Genomic DNA, 26,490 nt, shown 5'->3' with positions numbered 1-26,490 from the left:
ACCCTTTCAGATCCATCCACATGGTCATTGGGATTGTATTCCATTGCTCCCCATGGTTTTTTTTTTTTTTAATGTTGTCTTGCTTGATCAATACCCTTTTAAGCCTTATACATACGTGTATGTACAATACTGCTGAAATGCATGCCGGTATTCCCCAACGCGTTTACATCGTTCGTTTGCTTGCGATCGGCGGTCATGCCATCAGACAAGGAGTATGTATTCGTAGAGGCGCACGCATTTCTGTGGTCATTTCACTCATGCCTTTTTTTAACCCATGATCCGATCCCGGCTTTGCAGCAGCGTGGCAGATGACATGATAGAACGAGTTTACTTGTGCAGATTTTTAGAAAAATTGAAAAAATTACAGCAGTATAAAGATCTGATTGCGTTTGTTTTCATTTCATTCCTTCAGAATGGTCTCATAATGAAGATAGGCACAAAAGGGATAACGAAATTTGTCCTGTTGTTTACCTTTCAAGAACGCATGCACAAAATGTGACGAGAAAAAAATCAAAAAAAAAATCATAAAATCATCGCAGTCCCGTTGAAATTTGCGGAAACAGTAGGCGCGAAAAGGATCTTGAATTCGGTCCTGCATGCCATGTTGGTTATCAAAAACGCATGCACAAATGCGAAGAAATTATCGGGAAAAAAAACTATGTACTTTCAATCCTTCTTGTGCGTGCATCACAACAGATTACAGCCGAAAGAATTCACGAAATCATCGCAATCCTGCTGATATCTGAGGTATAGAAATAGGCGCAAAAAAAATCGTGATATTCGAATAGTGCGAAGAGATTATTGGGGGAAAAATAAAAGACACATTTTCAACCCCTTCTGGTGGTGCATCATAAAGATTACAGCCGAATATCAAATCATGGCAATCCCGTTGAAATTTGAGGAAACGATACGCGCAAGAAGGATATCGAATTCGGCCCTGAATACTGTCTTTCAAAAAACGCATGAATAATTCCGAAGAGATTTTCGGGAGAAAAATAATGAATGTTTTTTCAACCCTTCTGGTGTGTGCATCACAAAAGATTAGAGCCGAAATAATTCATAAAATCACCGCGATGCCGTTAAAGTTTGAGGAGACAATATAGGCGCAAAACGAATCATAAATTCGGCCGTGAATACCTTCTAATCCGAGAGGACGCGCATTTACGAAATGTGGGAGAGAATATCGGTAAAAAGTATAAAAGGACACATTTTCAACCCCTTTTGGTGTGTGCAAAGTAAAAGATTACAGCCGTAGGAATTCATGAAATCGTCACAATCCCGCTGATATTAAATTGATAGGCGCAAACAGGATCATGAATTCGGCCGTGTTATGATCTTTCAAGAACGCATTTACGAAATTCGAAGATTTTATCGGGGAAAAATAAAGAACACATTTTCAACCCCTCTTGGCACGTGAATCGTTAAGATTATAGCCGAATAATAATCCATGAAATCATGGCAATCACGTTGAAATTTGAGGAAACAATAGGCGCAAAAAGGATCGTGAATTTGGCCCTGCATGCTGTGTATCTTTCAAAAACGCATACCGCATGCACAAATTCGGGAGAAAAATAAGACACATTTTAAACCTCTTTTGGCGCGTGCATTATAAAAATTACAGCCGAAATGATTCGTGAAATCATCACAATCCCGTTGAAGTTTGAGGAGAACAAGAGGTGCAAAAAGAATCATGAATTCGGCCGTATCATTTCTTCTAATCCGAGAGGACGCATTTACGAAATGCGAAAAGATTACCGGAGCAAAATAAAGGGTGCATTGTCAACAATTCTGGTGTGTTCATCACAACAGATTACATCCGAACAGTGATCCGAAGTAAAGTTCATGAAATCGTCACAATCCCGCTGATATTTGAGTTAGAAATAAGCGCAAAAAGAATCGTGAATTTGACCCTGATGCCGTATGCTGCCGTATATACCTTTCAAGAGCGCATGCACAAATGCGAAAAGATTATCGGGAGAAAAATAAAGAACCCCTTCTGGCACGTGCATCAGAAAATACTATACAGCAAAAATAATTCATATAATCATTACAATCCAGCTGAGCACCAAAAATGTGAAAAGCGCAGAACTTAAGTAACGCGTGTTACTCTACGTGCGCCGATGTTGACAAAAAGTCACAAACGCATTTGATACAATCTGATTTTGTTCATAATCATTTAACACTTTGATTCACAAACATTCAATTCTTTTAAAATGGTTCTATACACGAAGAAGAGATAGGAGTACAAAGCATTACAAATTCGACCCTGCAGTGTACTTTCAAGAACGCCAAGATACGGGAAGAAATTTTCGGAGGAAAGTTAAAAACCGCATTTCAGTCCCTTCTTTTTTTCTTTTTTTTTTACTTCCTTTTCGTATCAACAAATCAATTCACAAATGATTCCTTTTTGTTCCTTCTCAAGAAAATGATCCGTAAACAAGGCACTTGAGTTTACAAAATGTTTATTTGCAAAATGTATTTTTTTTTTTGGGGGGGGGGGGGAGGTAATATTATTGTCGACAAAAACATGAAAATAAATTTGCAAGCCAGTAATGCTTTTTCAGGTTGTTGTTGACCAGTAAATTTTCTGTTCCGACCTATACAAAAATGGGGAGGAAAAATGGATATTTACTGATCCGACAGAGACAGGTTGGACCGGCAGAAAAAAAAAAATGGGTTAGTGTGCAGCCCTGCTTTATCCAACTTCCAAGATTTGGTGATGAAACCAAAGCAAGCACTCTTGCCAAACTCAGTTGGCACCATTAGGAACGTGTCATTCTGTTTCACTGCGTTCTTGATAATTTCTATTTGCTCCACTTTGAACTTAATTCTTTTTGCATCCTCCTCTACTTCACTTAGAGCATCTTTGAACTCCATGATACCTATCGTATTGGTACGAACAAGTGTCCTTTATTAAATGAGACCGAGAACCAAATACGAGCAACATTGTACATATGGCAGATGACGTAAAATATGAATATTCATTTGCGCATGCGCAGATCAGTATATTTGCGTGATAGTTCAAAACGGCGAACGGACAGTATCTCGACTAGACGGTCTCAAAGATGACTATTTATCTTGTTTTCGGAGGTAATGGTGAGAAATACATAGTCGTTTCTATTGTTCAACAATAATGGTTTTATATCATGTGGCTTTTCGTTGCGAATCCAAGTGTCCTTTTGAGCGGTGAGTTGTTTACGTGTTGCAGTGCATTTGAGTGCTTCCTAAAATTGCATGGGTTGCTTCGGGGCGCTGTTACTGTGTTACAGCGCCCCGCGACGGGGTTAGGTATATGGTAACCCCGTCGCGGGGCGCTGTAACACAGTAACAGCCCTTTACGGTACGTATTTGTCCGTATGGGGTCGCTGCTGCGGTTAGGTATATGGTAACCTATATCTATTGTTGTGTGCTTCGCTCCCTCAAACGTTTCCACTTCCCCACAGCTGATTTAGTTACTGTATACTCAGGATACATACGTCCTGTTCTTGAGTATGGCTGCCCAGTGTTCAGTGGCTCCCTCACAAAGAAACTTGAAAGTCAGAAATAATTCAGAAAAGAGCCTGCAGAATAATATTAGGCAAAAACTACACATCGTACATTACAGCTCTTGAAACCTGCAAGTTGGGCACTTTAGCTGAAAGGAGAAGACAGCTGAGTCTAGAATTTGCTTGTCGGATGGTTAAAAACCCGCTTGTATCCCACTGGCTACCTGCTAAACACCAAGGGCATCAATACACATTGCGTTCGAACACAAGGTACCAGCAATACAAATGTAAAACAAAACGGTTTCAGGACAGTGCAATTCCATATTTCATTAATCTACTGAATAATAAAGATTAGAAGTTTTTGGTCAATTCCATTGTGACTTATGGGACAAAGTGACAATTTTCGGCAATTTCAAACCAGTATTTTGAGAAAATAGTTGCATCAAATGCATTTTTCTCAGTTCATGGTTAGATCTATCATATCACAGTTTATGAAAACACCATACTTAGTTTGAAAAGTATCATTGCATTACATACAGCAATGAAAAATTGCTGTCGTGACTTATGGGACATCTGAGGACCACCGTTTTTCACATGGGAAAGTAAGTTCTGAAATATTCTTAAACACAGAGACTCTGGAAAGATATTTTCTTTCCTGAATGTAGCAAAGGGTTGGTGCTTACCCTGAGCCAAGTGGTATGAATATCTACTCATTGGTACAGTAGTAGGATAGGGAAAACCAGTGTGACTGATGGGACACAAAAACGTGACTTATGGGACGCTATCAACTACCACATTTTGAGATTGAGAGAATAATATTTACTGATGCCGGAACAAGTTCTAGAACATCATAAAACCAATCTATGACCAAAGAACATTCAGAAAATAAGCCATCTGAGAATTACACAAGCTGTATTATGGTCATAATAGTGTATCAGAAATGATACATAAATTCTGCAAAAATTGGCAATTTTCATGAAAAATGAAGGTTTTTCGGACATAACTCCTCTCCACGTTCACCGATGTTCACAAATGAGGTATCAAAATATCCGTTGTGAAAGGCTGCTTTGAGTAAACAATACCAGATCATCTAATTAAGCTTCATTAATCATCTATACTCAATAGTTTGATTTTCAGAAAATGCAACCTTTCGGTGGAATTGACCTTTTATGCATTTGTATAAGTAGCATTTCGAGTATGATGTTTTCCGGCTGTTTGTTCATCAGTCTATTTGCCTGTGTTGTTTTTGATATGGTATTATTTGTAATAGAAAAATATATTGCGGATTTGAGTAAATGACCGCATATGTGGTACATATGAAGTAATAGTGAGGATTTAACTGATTTTATCAGTTTTTGAGCCATAATTTTTGTGATTGTTATAGCAGAGACGGGTAGATTTCGCTTTTCCTTTTTTAATTTCGAATATTGTTTTGTTATGGTAACCGCATTTTTTTTATAAAGAAAAACAATGAGTGTGGATTGAGTTGATCTCTTTTTCATTCCAGATTTTGATTTGAGATATAGTTTCTTTTTTTCTGATGGATGTAGTTTTTTTGATATGTAGGCCTGATATGTTTTATTTATTTTTAAGGATGAGCTGTCATGATGATAATAATTGTTTAAAAGAAAAGAAAGAAATATTGTTTATTTTATTGAAATTTGGCACATGTGATTAATGTGATGTGTAGGTGTGATTTTTTTTTAAATCAAAATTAATATATGTAGATGAAATAGTAATGGAATTTTTTTAATGACTAGTTGCATAATGATATGTTGACAGTGAATTTTTTCCCCTTTTGCTCGTTTTTTTCTTTTTTCGTTTTTCTTTTCTTTTTGAAAAAGTAATCTGAGTATTGATGGGCTGGTACCCTCACTGATTTCATTATCAGTTGTAATAGTTATGTTTTTTGTTTTTTTTTTATTCAGTGTTGAGCAGTGTTGCCATGTTGACAGGATATTTTTTATCTCCTTTTTCTTTTCGTTTTTGTAAAAGCAATTTCAGAATTTATTGGGCTGGTACCCTCATAGATTGATCACTTCTTGTGATTTACCACATGTGACCACTGTAATATTTGTTCTTTTTTATGTCATGTCGTTATATCATTGTTTGTACAGATCACAGAAGAAGTCAGTCTGTTTTTATAACTATGATTGTAAAACATGTGCAATTCAGCCTTTGGCTGCCAGACATGATTTTTAATAAAACCTGTTCAAAAACCTGGAAACATTTAGCTGCACATTACTTGAATATGAGTAGATTAGGTAGGACCATTCTCATTCTGAAGCAAATAATATTCACACAACAACAGATATATAATTTGACCGATAAGTGTGTCTAATTCCGCGAAAAACTTCTCATTTATAATAATGACATTTGCTGGGTCAGTTTTTCGCTTCTTTAGACAGACACCATTGATACACACGCTATTGCGACGGTTTCAACCGTTTGGTTTAACGCAACTTCGACCCAGTTCCCCCCCGCATAAAAATGGTTATCATTATTTTTTTCCAGCTTGGTTTTCAAACCAATCTGGAAAAAATATGTACCGGATTAATCAGTAAACATTTTGACTCACCTCTTCCACTGTTTCCTCCTGTTTTCTGGTCGTTTCCTCCACTTTTTTGCAGCGCTCCCCAATTCATCGCCCCTTTGTTTGAAAAATGACCACACGAACGTCTACCGCAAGCCAAATGCTCCATACAATCACTATGTCGGCACACTTACATTTATTGACTAATGTACTAGTAAGTTGTTTGAGCGCCAAATTTAACTTCGTAATATTGTGAATGAGCATTACCTTTTGACCTTAGACTTTTTAGCCAAAAACTTCCAAGAGGATCTCTGTTGGGTAATCCATGTATACACCAAGTTTCAAGAGAAATTCTGCAGGCATTGCATAAATATGATGGTAAAAGTGAAATTTAATGAGTTGACCTTGACCTTTGACCCTGATCTTTGACCTCATGACCCCAAATTTCCCTAGATAATCACTGCCAGTCAGTAGGGCCTACATGCATTATGTTCCATGCAGATACCTTGAACCATTTTCAAGATATGGAGAACAAGTGAAATTTTAACATTTTTACTTCACCTTTGAACTTTGACCTCATGACCCAAAAACTCTCATTAGAGAATCTTTATTGGGTAATACATGTATACACTAAGTTTAAAGAAAATACCATCAAGCATTGCGTATACATATGGGGGACATAAATTTTTTTTTTAGCATTTGACCTTGACCTTTGACCTTGAGCATCTGCACCCAAATATTGACAGGCACAACTTCACCCCCTCATACATATACCTGCCAAGTTTCATTAGGATACCTCAAACGGTTTTTTAGTTATGCTGTCCACAAAATTGATTACGGACCGTCGGACCGATGGAAGGATCAGGGGTCCGTTTCATGAAAGTCTTAGGAGAGACTTTCTCTCTCCTAAGTCCTACTTAGGAGAGACTTTGCTAAAAACCGTTTCATGAAAAAGCTATCGCATAAAGCTATCACATAAACTCAGACTTAGGAGAGACTTTTTCTAGAAACCATTTCATGAACAAAGCTAGCACATAAAGTCTCTCCTAACTTGGCAAAGCTATCACATAAATCTAGGAGTGGTCAGGAGCACTCCTAAGTTTATGTGATAGCTTTTTGAGAGAGCCATTGTATCAAAATTTTGTCTCATTTTTGGAGTAATTGGCCCTAAATTTGGCATGTGTGACCACTGTCAAAGGTAGATGTGCAAGATATCTTTTTCATTAATATTGCATAATACGTTGTCATGGCAACGGCAAATTTTCACAAAAATAATACAAATTGTTGTGGATTGAACTGCTGCCCTCAGTTTTAAAGCAATGTAGTTGAAATTCAGCATAGAATTAGATAAATGTAATGTGTAGTTGTGCAAAACACTTTTTTTCATGTGTGGTGTGAAAAAAAAAATCTGTTGCCATGGCAACAAGTTTTTCTATATACCAATCACACAAAGAAATATGTGAATTGACCTAACTTCCTTAGTTTCTTTTAACATTTGACCAAAAATTTGGCACGTGACCATTACAGTATGTAGATGTGCAAAACTAATCTTTGGTTGTTGTTGAACAATGCGTTGCCATGGTAACAACATTTTTTTTTCACTTAAAAGCATACAAAAATTGTGAATTCGCTAAATTTGTTAATTTTTGTGCATATGACTTGAAATTTGGCACACATGCGACCAGCATAGTGCGTAGATGTGGAAACTTCATCTTTCGCCATTGTTGAACAATGCGTTGCCATGGTAACAGCAGACTTTGAATGACAATCATACAAAAATATTGTGGATTCTGCTATCTCTCAGCTTTTTAGCATTTTGCTTGAAATTTGGTACGTGTGACCACCATGATATGAAGTTGTGTAAACTTCATCTTTCACAGATATAGAACATTGTGTTGCCATGGTAACAGCATTTTCAATGAATATAATAAAAAAAGGTGTAGATTCAGTTTACTCCTTCAGTATTTGAGCATTCTACTTGAAATCTGGCACATAAGACTGCTTAAGTACATAGACTGATGTGCAAATTTCTTCTTTGTTCTTTTTCACACGTGTTGCCATGGTAACAGATTATTTTGAATGAAAATCATTCAAAAATATTTTGGATTCAGCTAACTTCCTAACCTTTTGAGCATTTGACTAGAAATGTGAAACATGTGAAATTTATACTATGTACTTGTGTATATTCATCTTTCGTTACTACTGTACTGAACAGTGTGTTGCCATGGTAACATCATTTGTGAAAAATCATAGGACTTTCCAGTTTATCCATCTAATTCACTCAGTTTTTGAGCACTTGACTTGCGATACATACTGTATAGACACACGTGACAAACAGATTTTTTGAATTAACCAAACACAACTTTATTCAATGTTGAACAACGCATTGCCATGGTACAGCTTTTTTTTTTTTTTTAAATAAAACCATATAAAGTTAGCGCTGGTTGAACAAACTCCCTCAGTTGTAGGTGGGGGTAAATATCACAATGATAGTTCTAATTTCTGCAGGTATTCTTTGTTTCGTACTTGGATTTGATTTCACTTATCAATTGCCACACTGGGAACACATTTCATTGAAAGAGGCAGGAGGACATATGCCGACAATGATTAAATTATTTAATTCATTCACTGCTATCAATTTCATACTCATTAATATCAATTCCTCACAATTTAACTACATGTCATGTGAGTGCTTATGTAACTGCAAAAACTATTGGAACAGCTGTTGCTGTCAACATTTCATACATTTTATTCTCGTTGCCTGTTTCATTAGAAAATCTGATCTTAAAAACATTATTTCATTAGAAAATCTGATCTTAAAAAACATTATTTCATTATTCAATGTCACCATAATCACAGCACAATTATCACAACCACATTCGTGATACTAGTAAGAGTCATTGTGAAAATATTATCACTCACAGTATTTTCTAGTATTACATTCTACTTCATTTCTACATTATAAGCTATGCCTAATTCTACCTTTCTAATCAAATAATAATTGCCCGCATAGACATAATTTCTAACTGGGTTACATAAATATTGCCATCACACGCCTGGAAATCATAGCAAAAACAATGCACTGCAACGTTCACTGATGTATTTATGTTTGCATCGATTATACATCAACAGATCTTTCATAATCATTTGAAATGTTTTCATGGTTTATTAATCAAAATATGAAAACAGCTGAACTTCACGCAATGCTATCATTGCAAATATTTTGTAAGCATATGATAATGTGTGTTGCAATCCACCTTCTTTGCACTCTAAGGTTCCCTATATCAGAATATTACTTATGATATTAATACTAATAATAATGACCTTGTCTACTGCACAACAGCTTTTAATCATCAAAGATCAGAAATCAGAATTTGCATTTATCTGTTTTAAAATGCTTTCTTACACTTTACTTATATAAATCTTTTTTTTTCAGAGTGCTTCAATTCACCCATTTGCTTTTCATTGAATTGTTTGCACACTTAATTTTTCTGTTCTGTTTTGTATTGTATTTTTTTTTGCTTTTTCTTTTGAAGGGGGATTTCTCTCATTTCTGGTTTGGTTAATACATGTACCTGGCAAAGCACTTATGCCACGTGGACTATGTGGACTCGTCTATGACAAAACTCAGTGAAGTTCAGCAGTCAGACCGCAATAGTCTGATTGTAGCTTCATATCTAACACTGCAATTGTGACTCTGTATCACAAAATCAACAGAAAGTCACCAAACATGGATTTCTGGTTAAAGGGCTGGTAAAGTTTTGGTTGAGACCTGGTTTCAGATTTTTAATATTTCTTCTTTTTTTTGGGGGGGGGGGGTGATATAATAAGAAACCTCTTATGAAATATGAAAGACCATTAATTCAAAGAAGAATTCAATGTTTATTTGACAAAAATCAGTTTTGAAATGATTGAGATATCCAAAAGCAGCGTAAAACAAAGCAATTCTAGTAAAAGGTTGGTTCCATTTTTTATTAGAATCCTTTATTTTGGATATCTCAGCCATTTCAAAACCAATTTTCGTCAAATAAACATTGAACTCTTCTTTGAATTAATGCTCTGTAGCACTTCAATAGTGGTTTCTTAGTATCCTGCAGAAAAAAAAAAAGGCCAATCCTGTTTCTGTAAGAGCACACTCTAAGTTTTAAAATGATGTACAACTGAATTCAGATGGACTCTCCTAACCTATTTGAATATTAGAAAGAAAGCACACACTCTGCAAAAGCATAGCTAGCAAATAGGTTCTGAAGTATACGGTCTATCTTAAGCTCTTAATCTTACCTAGCTATGTTCGGTGCAATGAATGGGACAAAAACTAGGATACAAAACTCTAGAGCAACAATAATGAAGGGATTATCAGATTAAGTTGAAATTGAGCATGCCAATTATGTGAACACAAAATAGAAAAGCACACAGAAAACAGTCCAGATGTTGTTAGGTTCTGTAATATTACTCATGTCATTTGCAGCAAGTGCATGAAATTTGAAAATTTATCATGTGTGTAGGTATAGCAACAATAGACCTATTCTTATTTTCAAATGATGTCCTGAAAGACATAATATTCACACTCCATTTTAGGAATTTTTGTTGTGCTAGAAGCTTTTGTCATAAGGATCTATTACAAAATCACCATGAAATTCGCATTCATGACTTTCATCACAGTGCTGCAGGTACACATCAGATCCTCACATCTAATGCAGCCACCCTCCCCTCCCCCCCCCCCCAAAAAAAAAAAAAAAAATTGTATATATTGTATATCATTAAATTTTGAAGGATTGAATCCACAGCGGTCAAAACCAACATATGTTATATTCAACCTGTCTGCATCACCTTTGGCAAGCTCCATGCCTTGAGAATCTATATGAAAGAAAAAAGAAAGAAAGGACAAAAGAAACAGAATATGGAAAAAATAAACAATACTGATTACATACTGAAATTTTGCGACATGCAAATCACATCCCCTCTCCCTGACATTATACAGAGTGGTAACATGTGGGTGTACAGTTGAATGAATACACACACGACTACCACACATATCATTACACAGAGCTGCTTGTCAGCAATTTCATATACAATACATGTATATTAGCGACAGTTTAACAGCATCAAGGGCAAAAAAAAAAAAAAAAGTCGTCTGGGTTGTCATACACAAGAATTAGTGTATCAGATTCTTCCTGATGACAAAAAAGGTGTGACACAGATTCAAAATGAAAATGTGCCTGTGACTTAAATCACTTATCTGACATAATGTTATTCATTCATGTCAGTTAAGACTTATTTGACTTTTTTAGAAAGGATTGCAAATCATATCAGGCAAGCTGGGAGTTCAAAAATAAACAGAAAGATGAATTAATGGGTTATGCAACAAGTCAGCTGCATTGCCATGTCAGTGCATTAATCAACTATTGTGGCTGATATAGACATAAACATTGAATCAACTCCCAACTGGGGTATATAAATGCACTAATTTCTTAATTTCTCGTGTGGAACAGTTCACATACAGAGGTGACATTGTTTGTCCACCAAGTCTACAATAATTGCTAAAATAAGAAAGACCAAATTACCTGTAACTGATATGTCATCAACAGAGGTTGCCTTTTTTCAACTGTTATTCAAGTTGTTTATTTTGTAAAATCTTTATACTTTCAGGTTTAATTTGAGAAAGCATACCTGTGTTCTGTCATAGATAAGATGCTGCTATACAGTTCGTAGTCCAATTGCAGTCTGACTCTGACCTGGGTGAAGTTAAGCTGCAGCTGTCTGTCCCAAGGCTTGGTGAGGTTCAGCTCTCTTCAGGCCTTTGGGTTTGCAAATATAAGAACAGTTAAATGCCATACAAACAGAAACATCGGATGCACAAATGGGATATTTGTAAAATACTTAAGATGAGTGTACATCTTTATTAAAACAAGCAATAACAACAAAATGTTCATTAATTATTATCAATTTTGTCAGATATATTATGTGAACAACAAGTTGTAATTGCCAGTTTTCAAAGTTTGAATCACTATGTAATGAGCCCCTGTTAGGAAATTGTAAGAATTTTTGGTAATAAATGAGAGGGGAAATTAACAACAAGCATTCACTTTATTCAGTTGGCAGCAGAATTATTCAACCCCATTGCAATATGGACACTATGGCAAATGAAATAACATTACAATTACTAAATCATATACAAGTGGTGAACAGATAGTTTATGACAAATGCTTACCTGATCAATAGTCTTTGATTTGCATAAAGTTAGAAACTTTGATCATTAATGCATGAAGAGATAAGGTCCTGTGAGCACATTGTGGTCATTTCAGACCTTTCTGTGATCACTGAAGTGTGACGTGTTATGGTCTGATGATAACAATTAATTTCTTTTGTTTTTATGGAATTTTTGTAGTATCTTGCCATTCTATACACAACTCTTAGCATTTCAATGGGTTATATTCATTTTGACATGACTTAAACTTTGAATTATTGATATCATGGCTAAACCTCTGTACAAACTCTATGGTGGCAACTTTCACTAGAAATTAGTTCATTTAGATATTTTTGTGCAATGAAAACTGCCAACTGAAATATTAAGAATCCTACATCAAATTCCATCATATTGTGTCACCTATCAAAACATTGAGTGAACAAACCATATTCAACGAAGTATTTCAGTGATCACTGAAAGGACTAAAAATGACCATAAATGTGATCACTGGACCATATCTCTTTATCCAGGAATGATTAAAGTTTGTAACTATATGCAAATCAAAGGCTATTGATCTGTTATTTACTTGTAGCAAACTATCTGATCATCACTTGTATGATTTAGAAATAATCTCAGTTATAATGTAATTCATTATGCCAGAGTGTCCAAAATGCAAGAGAGGGGTTGAATAATTTTGCAGCCAACTGTAGATGATCAAGATAACATATGATTTCTCAACTTGCTTCAATAGCTAAAAATAATTATTTAACATACCAAATGAAGATGGTGGAATATCCATGACACTGTCACTTGACTTTTCCATTTGCATCGTGCCCCCAGTCCTTAACTCTGAACTGGATGAAGTTCACCTGTTGTCTGGTCCTTGGCTGTTTGGAGTTTATTCAATATACAAGAACAGTTAATATCTTACAAACAAGAGTGCAGGACATGGGACATTAGAAAGTATGTTAGAGATGGGTGCTTAGCCGTTGCTATAACAGGCTACGGCAATCAAATTGTAAAGCCCTACCATTGATTTTGAAAGACTGAATTCACTAGTATCTACTGATAAGCTGTAAAGAGGACTTTTCACAGTTTAAAATGATAAGCTATGTCGAATATTCTTGTTTCAAACATTGCAAGAGCATGAGGTTGTTTTGATACTAGAAAAGGGAGAGGGTAATATTAAACAATCATAGTAGGACCTACATTATTAAGATAACGTGACTGCTAAAGTTTGTTCCAGGAGCTTGATACATGTAGACATGCAGGTACCCCTCCCCCTTTCCATGAATTATCTCTTTTCAATTGGATCAGTATGTCATATTCTACAGATAGTGAAATAAATAAAAAACGCACAGAACAGTTGTTTCTAGAAGGGTCACTATTCATTGGATAAGAATGTGTGTTTTCAATTACCAGGTTGGACAGTACAGCAAACATCGTTTCAATATTTCCTGTCTAACACTATACAACTAAAAATCCAGAGACAATTTGATGTCCAAATGAAAATAATGTTGCAATTGTAGTATTTGAAAATATATTATACAGATATGTTGTCTGCTAAAATAGTATTAGCCAAAATACTTGCATTCTGTTGAAGGTGACCATGCCGGTAGCTAAGTCTCAACGAAGTTCAGTAGCAGTATAGCTGTGGAGAAGATGGAAGTTCAGCAGCTTGGTTCTGTGTTCAGTGAAGTTCAGCAACTGACTCTGGGCTTTGTGAGATGCAGTAGTCTGATTGTAGCAGTCTAACACTATAATTGAAAATGTGAATACAAAATAGAAAGTGTGTTTTCAAACTGTTGTTTGATTATACAAGATTTTACACACAATATCGTGAATATGCATGAAATTTGAAATCAGTTCACATGTTTTTGCAGTTTAAATATGTAAAGGACCTTATATTATTATTTTTTTTTTTTTGGGGGGGGGGGATGATTAAAAGACACACTTCTAGTATTTGAGTTGTCTCAATTCAACATGTGCAAGCCTATAGTTTGGGGTATTATGACTTGAGGTTCTAGATCTTGTCAATAGGCATCCATGTGGCAAGGTCTACATCTACCTAAGATTTGGTGGGACCAGCTGTACTGTGGTTTCACATTTAGGGTTGGTCGCAGTTACAGCCTGAGATGCAACCACAGTCTGACTCTGATCATCAACTGTTGTCATGTCATCATGAATTAAATTACTAAAAGAAGTTGTGTAAGTGGTACTTGCATCGGAGTATGGACCTATAGAATCGACTAATTGCCTTGATAGATAGCACTATTTAGAAGACCCATTAACTTCCTTACTGATGAGTGATAGGCCTACTTATGTTAGTGATAATGTGTTTAATTAGATATAGGAATACCAAGGCTAAGGGTCTAGTCTGGTTATACTTTTGGTACCGGTATACACTGGTTAAGTAGTATCTAGGTCAGTAGGTGCTACTCAGGATCACTATACCTCCGTATTCTAGATCTAGAGAGATCTGATAGTATAGCAGTAGAATTCTAGAGGTTCCATGCCAATGAATTTAGGTAAACATCATTCTCTATCTTATTGTGACATATTCATTGCGATTACACTGCTGTATGCACTTAGAATTGTTGAAGATAGCTTTCAAGTCTGAACCAAGATCTGATCGAACCATGGTTTCCAATTTATATTCTGTGTAGACCTGGATCTACGTACTACTACTAGGCCCTCCTACTACTACTAGATCTAGTTAGTCTAACCACTGTCTGACTCTCTAGATAGAACCCCGGGGCACTCCCTATTAGTTGTACACAGTGCTTCGTGTTCGGACTGGTTGCAGTTATTAACCCCTGAAACCCCAGTACGGTACTTTACAAAATTTGGTTGTAGACCTATAGTAACGTATAGACAGTAACATTAGGACTTGTAAACGTAACAATGACACAGGTAATGTTACACTAGGTCCTACAGCCGGTTCTCTGTAAATGCTAACGCTACTGCTATACAGTTCACGTTAGGACTTAAAAACATTAGGCCTAGGCTAGGCCCATAATTCTGTGGGACAAAATAACCTAGATTTTCTAGACTGAAAGAACAAACAAACAGATCTTTCCTGTCGATTTGACACAAAACGGAAAATTTGTATCACTTCTGAATACTATCCACACAGGCAAAACAGCTAGTGACAGTGTAATTATTTAATGTTATTTGTTAGACACGTCTTCAAAAATATAATAACAATAAAAATTAAAAATAAATGCAAACCAATTCTTATGAAATTTCCGGTTTCTTCTTCGATCCCTACACTATTCAGGCCTTAAGTTACCTGCAATTCAGCCATACATGAACAAATTGGGCAATTGCTCTCATGAAATATCTGCACGCTAAATCTATCATAAAAATCAACCCACAAACATTTCACTATTACTAATTTACCATGCTAATTTATACTAACGTTTTACCTATTTAGCTCCATAAACTCAGCTGGCTATTTAGTCTTTCAAACAAACGGCGATGTGCCTGCGTGGGACTATTGTGATAACGCTACTACCGGTAAGACTAGATCTACATCTAGCTAGCCCTTGGAGAATTGTAGAAGATTCGAACAAAAATATATCCACATAATATAACACTATGAATCCTCATGCATTACTTTTCAATTGCAGACAGCTTTAAACATACTCACTAATTGAAATATGTACTAGTAGCGGTGTTATGGCAACTTGGTCTTTGGGATCTTGCCTCCGTAGATTTGTTGCCTCTGCGCTGTATAGTGTGTATACCCTGTGTGTACGTGCTATGTCTATGTAGCGAGTGCTCACCGTATGTAACACAATAGGGAGATGATATGCTAATGATATGTTAATTAGTATTACCCTCGAACATGATGATTGAAATAATTAAAGTCTCTCCTAGCCTAGGAGAGACTTCGTGAAATGGTTTTCACTTCTCCGTGAAAGTCTCTCCTAGCTTAGGAGCGGCTTGGCCATTCTAAGATTTATGTGATAGCTTTTATGTGATAGCTTCATGAAACGGACCCCAGGACAATCCCAAAACATAATGCCTCCAGGGACACTACGTGGCAGAGGCATAAAAAATACTGTACACAGCCAGAACTTGACATGAAACTAAAACTTGAAGTACAATACAAAACAATCTGCTCTTTGCACAAAAATAACTGTCCGCAGTCTTATAACACTTCTTCCACCACTGGTGCATGAACACTCGTGGTATGGAAAAAAAAAACCAACAACAAACTTTTATTTATGGAGAGCTGGGCAACACTTTCAAGGCAGCCGATCGCCATCCCTTGTGGTACGTAAAATCCGAACGACCGACGTTTGTGCATGCAATTGCGCAATGCCAGACTCGGTGCTATATCCATAAACGTGTGGGACAATGCTGCCACTGAGACATGTGTGTGTGTGTGCGTGTGTGTGTACGCATCAATGATCATACACAAACATTGTCACCGCGAGCTGAGAGTGTGCGTCCATTCGGAAGCTCTCGTGGCTCGCTCGGACAGCCATTTTGGGTTAGGAGATTTGTAGCATAGAGCTCTTGTAGGTTAGCGTGTTGTTCGCTGACCCTTTGAGCCAGCGCTTTTCTCATTCGGGGTCACTACATTTGATACAGAATGGGGGAAGCAGCGTGTTGCGTTCGTCTCCGTGCCGCACAAACCACTCGCCACGATTGAGTGCGTTTAAACCTATCTTAACTGGCTGAAACTAACTTAGCTGAATGAGATTATTTGGCCTGGCTCATTCTCACTCAGCCAAATTAATGATTTCCCGGAAAACGGTGAATGATTTTAAGACTGTTAATTGTTTCTTTGTCACAGATTTGTCCATGTGTAAGTTTGGGTAATAGTGATTTTGAATGCACTTTGTAAGCATTCACCAGTACTTACAATGTCTTGCAGGTTGTCTGTGCGTCATGTTAGGTCTCGTATTTTCCCTAATTCTGCAGGTACAACGTGTATACAAAGACCCGCCTTGGAAACTACTTGAATGGCAGGGACTTGTCGAAAACAAGACTGGAATTCCCAGACGGCCACTCTGTCGTTGACACAGAAGAATATGCAGGTATGAAACAGTGTAAGATTAAACTGAATATTTTTACATTCAGTCATATTGAGGAGAAGAGCTCTACAAGCAGATCCTATGTCAGTTTTTTTTTTTTCTTTTGCCAGTGTTTGTGACTTTGTGTATGTTTGTTTTGTCATGCTTAAAGAGATTGTACAGTTATGGTTGAGACCTAATTTCAGGTTTCTAACATTTTTTGGTGAGATAATCAGAAACCTCTTATAAAATGTGAAAGAGCATGTAATTCTATGAGGAATTCAACGTTTATTTGATGAAAATTGGTTTTGAAATGGCTGAGATATCAAAAAGAGCGATTCTAATAAAGTGTGGGACCCACACTTTATTACAATCGCTTTGTTTTACTTTGTTTTTTGATGTTTCAGTCATTCCAAACCCGATCTTCGTCAAATAAACTTTGAATTCCTCTTAAAATGGTATGTTCTGTACTATATTATGTGTTTTCTTGTTATCTCGCAAAAAGTTAAAAACCAAATTCTCATCTCCACCAAAACTGTACTATCCCTTTAAAGAGAAAGTTGAAGTATGTTGTGGCTTCTGATTGAGTTGTGGAAAATTGCTTGGGAGGGGGGGGGGGGGGTGTTTCCAAGTAGTTTGCTCTCTAAGAAACTAGGCTATCACTTATAATTGTCATGCCTCTTATTTTCTTTCCCTTTTTACGAAGCTATTAGCTATATTCTTGAGAAATAGGGGAGAGCGGGGAGAAGTGGGACATTATTTCAAGTTCGCCGATTTTCTTCTTATATCTTTTTATAGAAGAGATGATTACACTTCCTTTCGGGCTTGCATGAAGGTTCATATGGTAGGTAACATAAAGAGCTATAAACTGGGGGTGGCACTGTTTTCAATTTTCTGCAGTTAATAAAAAGAAAAAACCTTATTTTGGGGGAGAAGTTGACCCACCCGTGGGTCAAGTGGGACAACGGCAAGGGAGAAATGGGACGGTGTTTGTAAAGTGTGTCATCCTATAGAAATGTCGGAAATGCCAAAGTTGGAAGGCGTAATGAAACATTGGTAATGAAAACAGTCAAACATGCTTTAAAATGATCTTTATTTTAACAAAACAAGTTTGAACAACATGTTTGAAAATCTGAACTGTTTTACATGTAATGCTATTATTAGGGACAAATGGGACACGTTGTCCCAACTGTCCCTCACATGGCATATACATGAATATGTACGACTGCTCAGTAACCACGCAGGCATTTGTCAAAAACAAGTTATATTAGTTGCATATCAATAAGGCTCACCACCAGCTTCAATTGTGTCCTTGAAATCATGAATACAAAGACAACAGGTTAATTAGCCTGATTTCAAAAAAATGTCATATTTTGGGGAAAATTTTCAATAGCAATTTATACATACTTAGAATTTGCCGAGCTGCATGGCTTTCTTAGTGTGATGTATGGTTGCTAGGGGCTTATTGTAGATATAAGCCAATCGCTGATTGGTTGAACAGTTTTTGATTCAGAGAACGTGTCCCACTTGACCCACGTCCCAACTCACCCCGCTCTCCCCTACTAAGGTGTGATTTTCCATTTCCAATTTTTGGTATTTGCTGCTCCTTGCTTTTCTTAAACTATGTCTTTAGTGACTGTAGAGATGTGTTTGTCAAAAAAAAAAATTGCCTTAGCCCCATTTAAAGTGCAATTGATTATTCTTGGCTGGCAAATTGACCGATAGTATTACACAAAGTTTTCATAATTACAGATTGCAGTATTTCCTTCTGAGCTTGACTGAATTCTTCTGTACATCAATATATTAATCCTCTAATTGTAGGCAATGGCAGTCTAATTGTCACTTTTGCTGATATTCATACAATCTTTGTGTCATGTAATGTGACTATCTGTTTGTATTGTGTTGAAATGCCAAATGAATAAATAAGTAAATCAATGAATAGATAATATTAATGATAATAATGATATTATTAATAGTAATAATGACAATAATGATAATGATAATAATAATAATAATTATTATTATAATTATAATAATGATAATAATAATGATGATAATAATTCATGAATCCACCATCCAATCTGATCCCTGTTTTGCAGGCTTCACAATCACTCCAATCCCCTACCTAAAAGACAACTATGCATACCTGGTAGAAGATACAGTAACCCAGGTTGCCGTGGTGATCGATCCAGGTGATGCTGATGCTGTGCAGGTCAGTTGAACTGCACAGACGTACACTGTATATGTGTACCACCATTTCTCTTGTGCAAATCAGACGGGGATTTTGCTGCAGAAGTTATTGTCTTATCATGAAATTGGCAACTCTGAATTTTACGGCATATCTTAATATTGGAGAAAGATGGCACTGGTTGTATAAATTAAGTATGTACAAAGTTAGAAAGATATTTTCAAAAATGTGTAAATGTGAGCAAGACACAGGGACTTTAATCTTCTTATTTGTATGTTCCCAATTTCAGTACAGTCATTGTATCAGTATTCAAAAATAGTTATTGCATTGTATCAGGCATTTTGAAAATTCTGCAACCAGAACAACTAGATAAATAGTGGGCGCAAGTGAAATAACTATAAACTTATTTTTATTGTACCTCATGAAACATCAACCATCAATTGTTAATTTGATGATATAATTACTGAGGTACAATTTAAAACACCTACCAAAGGGTAAAAATGAAGGAAAAATCAGAGTGAGAGTGCACTGAATTGGAGTTTCTGTAGAATGACTTTTGATTCTAGCATAATTTCTGTTGTGTCAAACCTGAGCAGGAAAATTACATTAGCATTGCAAGTCAATGAAAAATTGAGTGCTGTATTCTTGAATGCCTCATTTCTGTTGTTGGCATTGTTGCTTTTGTTTCATTTGAAGTTCTCCTTGCGTCTGATTTGTTCCTTCAGACAGTGGTTGCTAGGCAAGGTGTTCCTCTGTCCGCTATCTTCACCACACACAGACACTGGTAAGTTTCCCCTGTGTACTGGGGTTAATTCACAACACTCCAGCCTTGTTACCTTTAGCTCTTCATCTGGTTTCAAATTGTTAAATGCTGCTTGTAGCCTTGAAAAATTATGACATTGACTTTTGTCTTGCGAGTAATTTGTCCAATGCGTTGAAAGTCAGGGGTATGACTCAGCTTAGTTATTGAAACACCATGTATTTCACATTTGCAGATAACCTTCTATACTGATATGTATGTACATGTATGTATGTGTGCCTGTTTATATCAATGCAGGTTTGTATTATATATGTGCAGTGTGTATTTTTGTGTACAAATTTAAGAATCTATGCATACACCATATACCTGGTAGTGGAACACATTCAAATTGCCCCTGAATGTCATGCAAGATTTCCATGTTTACAACCTTTTCGGTGAATACAACTCTATACATACTGGTATGTAAATCAGTGTACACCATAGCAAATAAGACACAGCGTTGTGCTGCTATGCTCAAAGGACTTTTCACAGTATTTGACAGCTGTTGTGCATATTGCATCTTACACTTGGTATTCCACTTGGTATTCCACTCCCGGCAGGGATCACTCAGGTGGTAACAAGAAGCTGAAATCGATACACCCTGATCTCGCCATCTATGGGAACGCAGAGGACAGAGTGCCTGGATCGACACAGTAAGTGTCATCAAGGACAACCCACCCAGTGGGATGATGCACATTTTGATGAATTAAAGATAATATAAAGTTTTGGTACCTCAAAAGTTTCCCTGAGTTTCCTTGTCTTAGTTTGTGTTTCAGGTTAAAGTACCTTTCATATAACTAACACTGTGAGACTTACTCACCCCAGAGTGCTCTCATGTCTTAGTAGTCATGCAATAATGGTTTCGTACAATACGTGTATATTGATTGTCGCGGTACCGCGTTGAGTCAAACTAACGGCTCGTTCGAATTTTTCAGAGCCTGCTCTGCTCTGGTACGAAACCATTATTGCAGGATTACTAAGACATGAGGACACTTTGGGGCGAGTAAGTCTCACAGTGTTAGTTATATGAAAGGTACTTTAACCTGAAACACTAACTAAGACAAGGAAACTCAGGGAAACTTTTTAGGTACCAAAACTTTGTATTATCTTTAAGTTGATTTAGATCATTAACCAATGATTGACTTTTAACCCTCTTTGCAGACAGGAAATATTTTCCATTTTACTTCTATTAATTACGTCAAGTACCATCATTATTTGACTCAAAGACCTGTTTTGCTTGAGCACTGTTTTATTTGTTAATGTCTATTTCAGCCATAACTGGGGGTCTTCAGTATGTCCAACAATAGCAGATTTATGAAGTCACACATCAATGCACATGACTTCATTGCACAACCCATTGAATCATCTTTTCTTCTTCTTTTATAGGAAGCCCTCCAGTTATGGCCAACGCGAGTTACAGTGTTTTAAAACCAAACAGATCTACACCTGTAGGAATTTGTTGCATGAAAACAATGTTTAAATTGAATCTTTATTTTGACAACCTCTACTTTCTACCTGTCTTTTCAGGCAAGCAATTGAATTATTTCTATTCTCAACAGGAAATTACTTAAAGCAAGGAGCTTTTGAAGCTCCTTGCTTAAAGTGTATACATTTTAATATTTGTAGAATATGTATCTTACTTTTTTGTGTGTGATATACTTTTTGCACTTATATTCTTTGCTGAAAATGAATAATAGACATTCCTAACTCTATGGTTCAAGAATTAGTTGTCAACCAAAGTATGGTGGCCTTGCACCAAGACCTTTGACCTATCACCACTATCATGATTGCACAATCAATTGGCAGTTTTTGTCTACCATGTCCACGAACTTACATCATCACTGGACATTTTTACTCGTAGCAATGTATGGAAATGCCTCTTTTATTTTTTGCACATAATTAGAGTGATCTTTGACCTTGACTTATGACCTTTCACTGCTATCGCGTCATGGAAATATTGCCTATTCATTTCTACCTTCACTACAGTTATTGCCTGTGGACATTCCCCTCATAGTTACAACTGAAAAGTAAATGCCATTTGTAGACAAAGCGCAGTGACCTCTGATCACCTTGGACCTTGAGGGATTTTGAAAAAAAAAAAAAAAAATTAGTGCATCTTTACGTGAAGCATAATACCTGGGCCAATTACCAGAAAAATTTATTGAGTATTGAATGCTACTGAAATGGCAATAACTGCATGTGTGATGGCAGATGGATGGTGGATAATTTGGCGACACAATGCCTCAGGTATCCTTTGGGTCAAGTCATAACAAAACAATAAGTATACCACTCATAAATAATCAATTCCAGTACTTGCCTTCGATAAAAAAAATAAAAAAAAAATTATGGCCATGAAACATGATGGACTTGTGAGACAATTCAATTATCCTATCAGTAGAATTTTCATCTTTATATCAGTGCTCGTATAGCAATGCACAATTACAAAATATGTCAAACATGCTTCAACCTGCAGCAAAATTGGGGATGGCGAGAGTGTACAAATTGGCAACCTAAAATTCACCGCCCTGTTCACTCCCGGGCACACAGTTGGTAAGTCAACACCCCTGTGAAGAACATGCTAGGGGTCCAGCAAGGGTTTTACAGCCATTATAACTGCAACTAGTGCATTTCCTTTTGTGACCTTTATATATCTGAAAAAAAAAAAAATGCTCAGTGAACTTACAGCATCAAATCAACAAAACTAAATTATTCTCAACTTGGCGCAAAGCGGAACAAAGGAGATCATTTAAACAGTACCGTATTTCTCTTTTATCAAGCGTTACTGCATCTGTGTTGTGAATCCTTTCTATTCCTGTGGTAACTAGAAAGCATCTATAGTGAAGGTATCGCCACAAATCATGTGACAGGATTTGCTGACACAGTCTCCTGCAGTGTATAAAGACATAATATTTGTACAACTTGAGCAAAGTACATGAGGCAAAAGGTTGTTTCAAGAAAATATTTAGACAGATGTCACTTTATCATTTCAGGACAATAGAAAGCACAGGGAGTGAAATATTTGAGAATTTGCAAAGGCCTACAACTGTTTCAGTGCACATATGATATAGTTTATTGGCATCCCAGTAATTTGGGTACTCTGGCCTTGTATTTTTTTTTTTTTTTGGACCCATTTCTTTGTCCACAAGTGGGGGCAAGTAGAGAATATGATTATGCATTCTCATATGGTATAGAATGTAATTGTGCATACTGTTAAACCAGGTATTTTCACATGCATGAAACTATTGCAAATTTTGCAAAGAATTTTTTTTTTTTATGCATTGAATACCAGTGCCAATTTGCAAAAGTTTCATCCTGGGAAAAAAAGAAGAAGAATGCCTGTCCCCACAATTCACAAAAGTTTCTGGTTGTACAATGTATTTGCAGAATTAATGTGTTAGTTTGCATCGGTTCAAAGTGCTAGCCCATCATATCTCCCACAGGTCACACAGTGTACCTGTTAACGTGTGCGCAGCAGGGGTCGCCTGGATGTCTCTTTACCGGTGATTTGCTGTTTCTAGCTGGCAATGGTAAGAAGGCTCGAGTTTCAAACTGTGAATGTAGCATCAAGGAGGGCAGTGTGTGAACATAGCTGCCACATTCCCCAAACAACCCTGACTCTGCCTTTTAATCACAAATTGGTGATTGATGATTACTGTAAAACACAATATTTTCGCAGCATGAAATTTTGGCCAATTGGAGCTGACGGCCTTTTTCGGGGCAGGAAATATTCGCGAGTTACCTCTAACATTCAATGCATATAGTGTAGGCAAGAACTCCAGGTGCATTTTAATTTCGCGAATCTTGGCTCTCGCGAAATTCGCGAAATCAAAATGCACACGAACACTCCTCGTTTTACGGTAATCACCTATGAAGACCAATCACCTCTTAGTCACCAATTGGTGATCCGTGGGATCCACTGCTTTAACCCGTTCCATACTAAATTCTGAAATCCCCATAGACTTAATACACAGGCCACCAGGATCGCGTATGGAACGGGTTAATTAATTCGCCAGTATCAACACATGCATGTATGAGTGTATATATATAAATTATATACGTAGAGAGGGGGAGAGAGAGAGAGGGAAAGAGATAATGAGAGAGAATACATAAATACATAATATATATACACACATACATATGATTAAATATGAATAAACTGTGATCATGCAATCAACTTCACGACAATGGGCTTTGAATTAATGGACAACCATGGAGATTGTACACCTCCTTTGCTGTGTCTATTAGAAACTGACTGTACATGTAAAAGTTTACACACACACACACACACACACACACACATACATATATACATGTAATTAAATATGAATAGAATATGAGCATACAATCAACTAATGGGTTTTGAATCAGACAGCCATGGAGTTACACCTGCTTTGGTATGTCTAAACTGACATTAAAAGTTCTTTGGGGAAGTGGAAGTGACTAACAAACAGCCTTCGATATTACAGTTATTAAAGTGAATTGGCACATAGGGGATTGAACAGTAGCATATTTCATCAATTATTTATTTCTGACAAACTTCTGAGGAAATGTAACATCTGCCTGGCTTATCTTCTTCTGCGTTGTCTGTGCCATTTTAGGTCGGATGTTTGAAGGTCCACCATCTCAGATGCTGTCAAGTTTAGATAAGGTGTGTGAATTACCAGACGACACAGCCATATATCCAGGTACGTGACCCTTGTTTGTTGACATTTTTATGAAGAGGCGCTGAAGAGTTTTCAACACGTAATGTATGGATGTCTGTATGAGAATTTTACTATGTATGTGGGAGTGTGAGTGTATCATATGTCAATGTCTTTTTTAGCCAAGATGAACAAATTAACTACATGTTGTACTATAGTAATCAATTAGCATCCTCTTTGATATTCAATGCTGAAGGCAGCTTCTAGCCGAAGTACTTCTGCTGGCAACTCCCGTTAGTAACGAAGTCCTCGTAACTGACAGGTTTCTTGTGTTATATCAAAATTTCTTTGCAGCCGCACAATAAAAGTTTGTTAAGATATTCAGATAGAAATACATGTGATGACCTGAATTTTCACTTCCATATAATGACACTTAATTTTGTTATAACAGGAATGCACTTTCTGATGTAGTTTGATGTATGACTTATCTTTTGTCAGTGTGAAGAGATAAAAGGGTGCGAATGTGGTAGCTTTCCTAGATGAGTTGCTGGTTTATTGCCTCAGACAAGGAGGTTATGTTTTTGTCGGTGTTGGTTTGTTTGTCTGTTTGTCTGTGTGTAAAATAATTCAAAAAGTTGAGAACGGATTTGAATGAAACTTGCAGGAAAAGTTGATATTGATACAAGGGACAGATGATTCAATTTTGGTAGAGATCAGGGAATTTTTATGAATTTTCGAAGGATTTTTCTATCTTCTGGCAAATAGGGTCAATGAACTTGGGAGTTCAAGCTGCGTTGTATTTGAGGTTCGCATACGCGCAATGAAGCATACATGTGCTCTGCTCGAGGCGCTGCGCTGCTGGAAGCTGATGAGGTAACTACAAGGCTTCTTTATCATTTGGAAATTGAGTGATTTTCAGCATGCGTGTATGGGTAGATATGAGCTGCTTCATGGAGGTCTGCACTCTCGAAGTACAGTGGACTCCGGTTACAATGAAGTCCTCGGGACCGGCAGTTTTATTATTATATCGAAAACTCATTGTAACTGAACAAATACATTGTACGCAATAAAAATACATAAAGTGGATGATGTTGCGGCCTAAAATTTTACTTCGTTGTATCTGGAATTTCGTAATTACCATGTTCATTATAACGGGAGTGAACTGTAATTTTCCAGTTTACTGGGTCCAAAGTTCTATACATCCCTGACCCCCCCCCCCCCCTCCACCATGATGTTTTCAAATCATTGTTATGAATGTCCATTAACTGTATTAAACTTGTGTTAAACAGGAAATTTGCCCAAATGTGTGTGAGGCCAGTGAGTGCAGAATGATCAGTGAAACACTCATATTGGCAGTTTGAGGGAGATCTCGCAATCTTTTCTAAAGTTATGAATTGACATTAAATTCTGTTGTGTTAAGTTTCAGTAAATTCTGTGTGCTGCCCTCTTTAGACGCAAACTCCACAAGTTCTGATGTCACAGTAGAAGAAACGAGGAAGGTTTATGCGCATTTTAATTTTGCGAGAGCCAAGATTCGCAAAATTAAATTCATGTGAAAGTTCTTGTCTACACTATACGCATTGAATTTTAGGGGCAACTCGCGAAAATTTCATGCCACGAAAATATTGTTT

At 36.6% G+C, this 26,490-nt stretch overlaps 1 protein-coding gene and 1 long non-coding RNA gene across 2 annotated transcripts in view; one reads left to right on the top strand and one right to left on the bottom strand.

Moving 5' to 3' along the window:
* The window catches only part of LOC139723948 (probable hydrolase PNKD), a 31,045-nt gene that overhangs the window by 1,961 nt on the left and 2,594 nt on the right, over window positions 1-26,490 (top strand). The window contains exons 2-8 of the mRNA XM_071635148.1: window positions 17,141-17,256; window positions 19,332-19,444; window positions 20,146-20,204; window positions 20,780-20,872; window positions 22,693-22,769; window positions 23,660-23,746; window positions 24,818-24,904. Coding sequence (XP_071491249.1) covers window positions 17,141-17,256; window positions 19,332-19,444; window positions 20,146-20,204; window positions 20,780-20,872; window positions 22,693-22,769; window positions 23,660-23,746; window positions 24,818-24,904 — 632 coding nt within the window. The remainder of the gene's footprint in view (window positions 1-17,140; window positions 17,257-19,331; window positions 19,445-20,145; window positions 20,205-20,779; window positions 20,873-22,692; window positions 22,770-23,659; window positions 23,747-24,817; window positions 24,905-26,490) is intronic.
* On the bottom strand, window positions 10,836-13,033 carry LOC139723947 (uncharacterized). Its single transcript, XR_011710401.1, has 3 exons — window positions 12,980-13,033; window positions 11,689-11,816; window positions 10,836-10,875 (listed from the first exon to the last, which is right to left on the bottom strand). It is a non-coding gene; the product is annotated as an uncharacterized lncRNA (long non-coding RNA).

The sequence above is a fragment of the Diadema antillarum genome, unplaced genomic scaffold, assembly GCF_040938485.1.
Source record: "Diadema antillarum isolate AM-2024a unplaced genomic scaffold, OU_Dant_1.0 scf00000203, whole genome shotgun sequence".
NCBI lineage: Eukaryota > Metazoa > Echinodermata > Echinoidea > Diadematoida > Diadematidae > Diadema > Diadema antillarum.
This window is presented reverse-complemented; position numbering and strand designations above follow the sequence as displayed.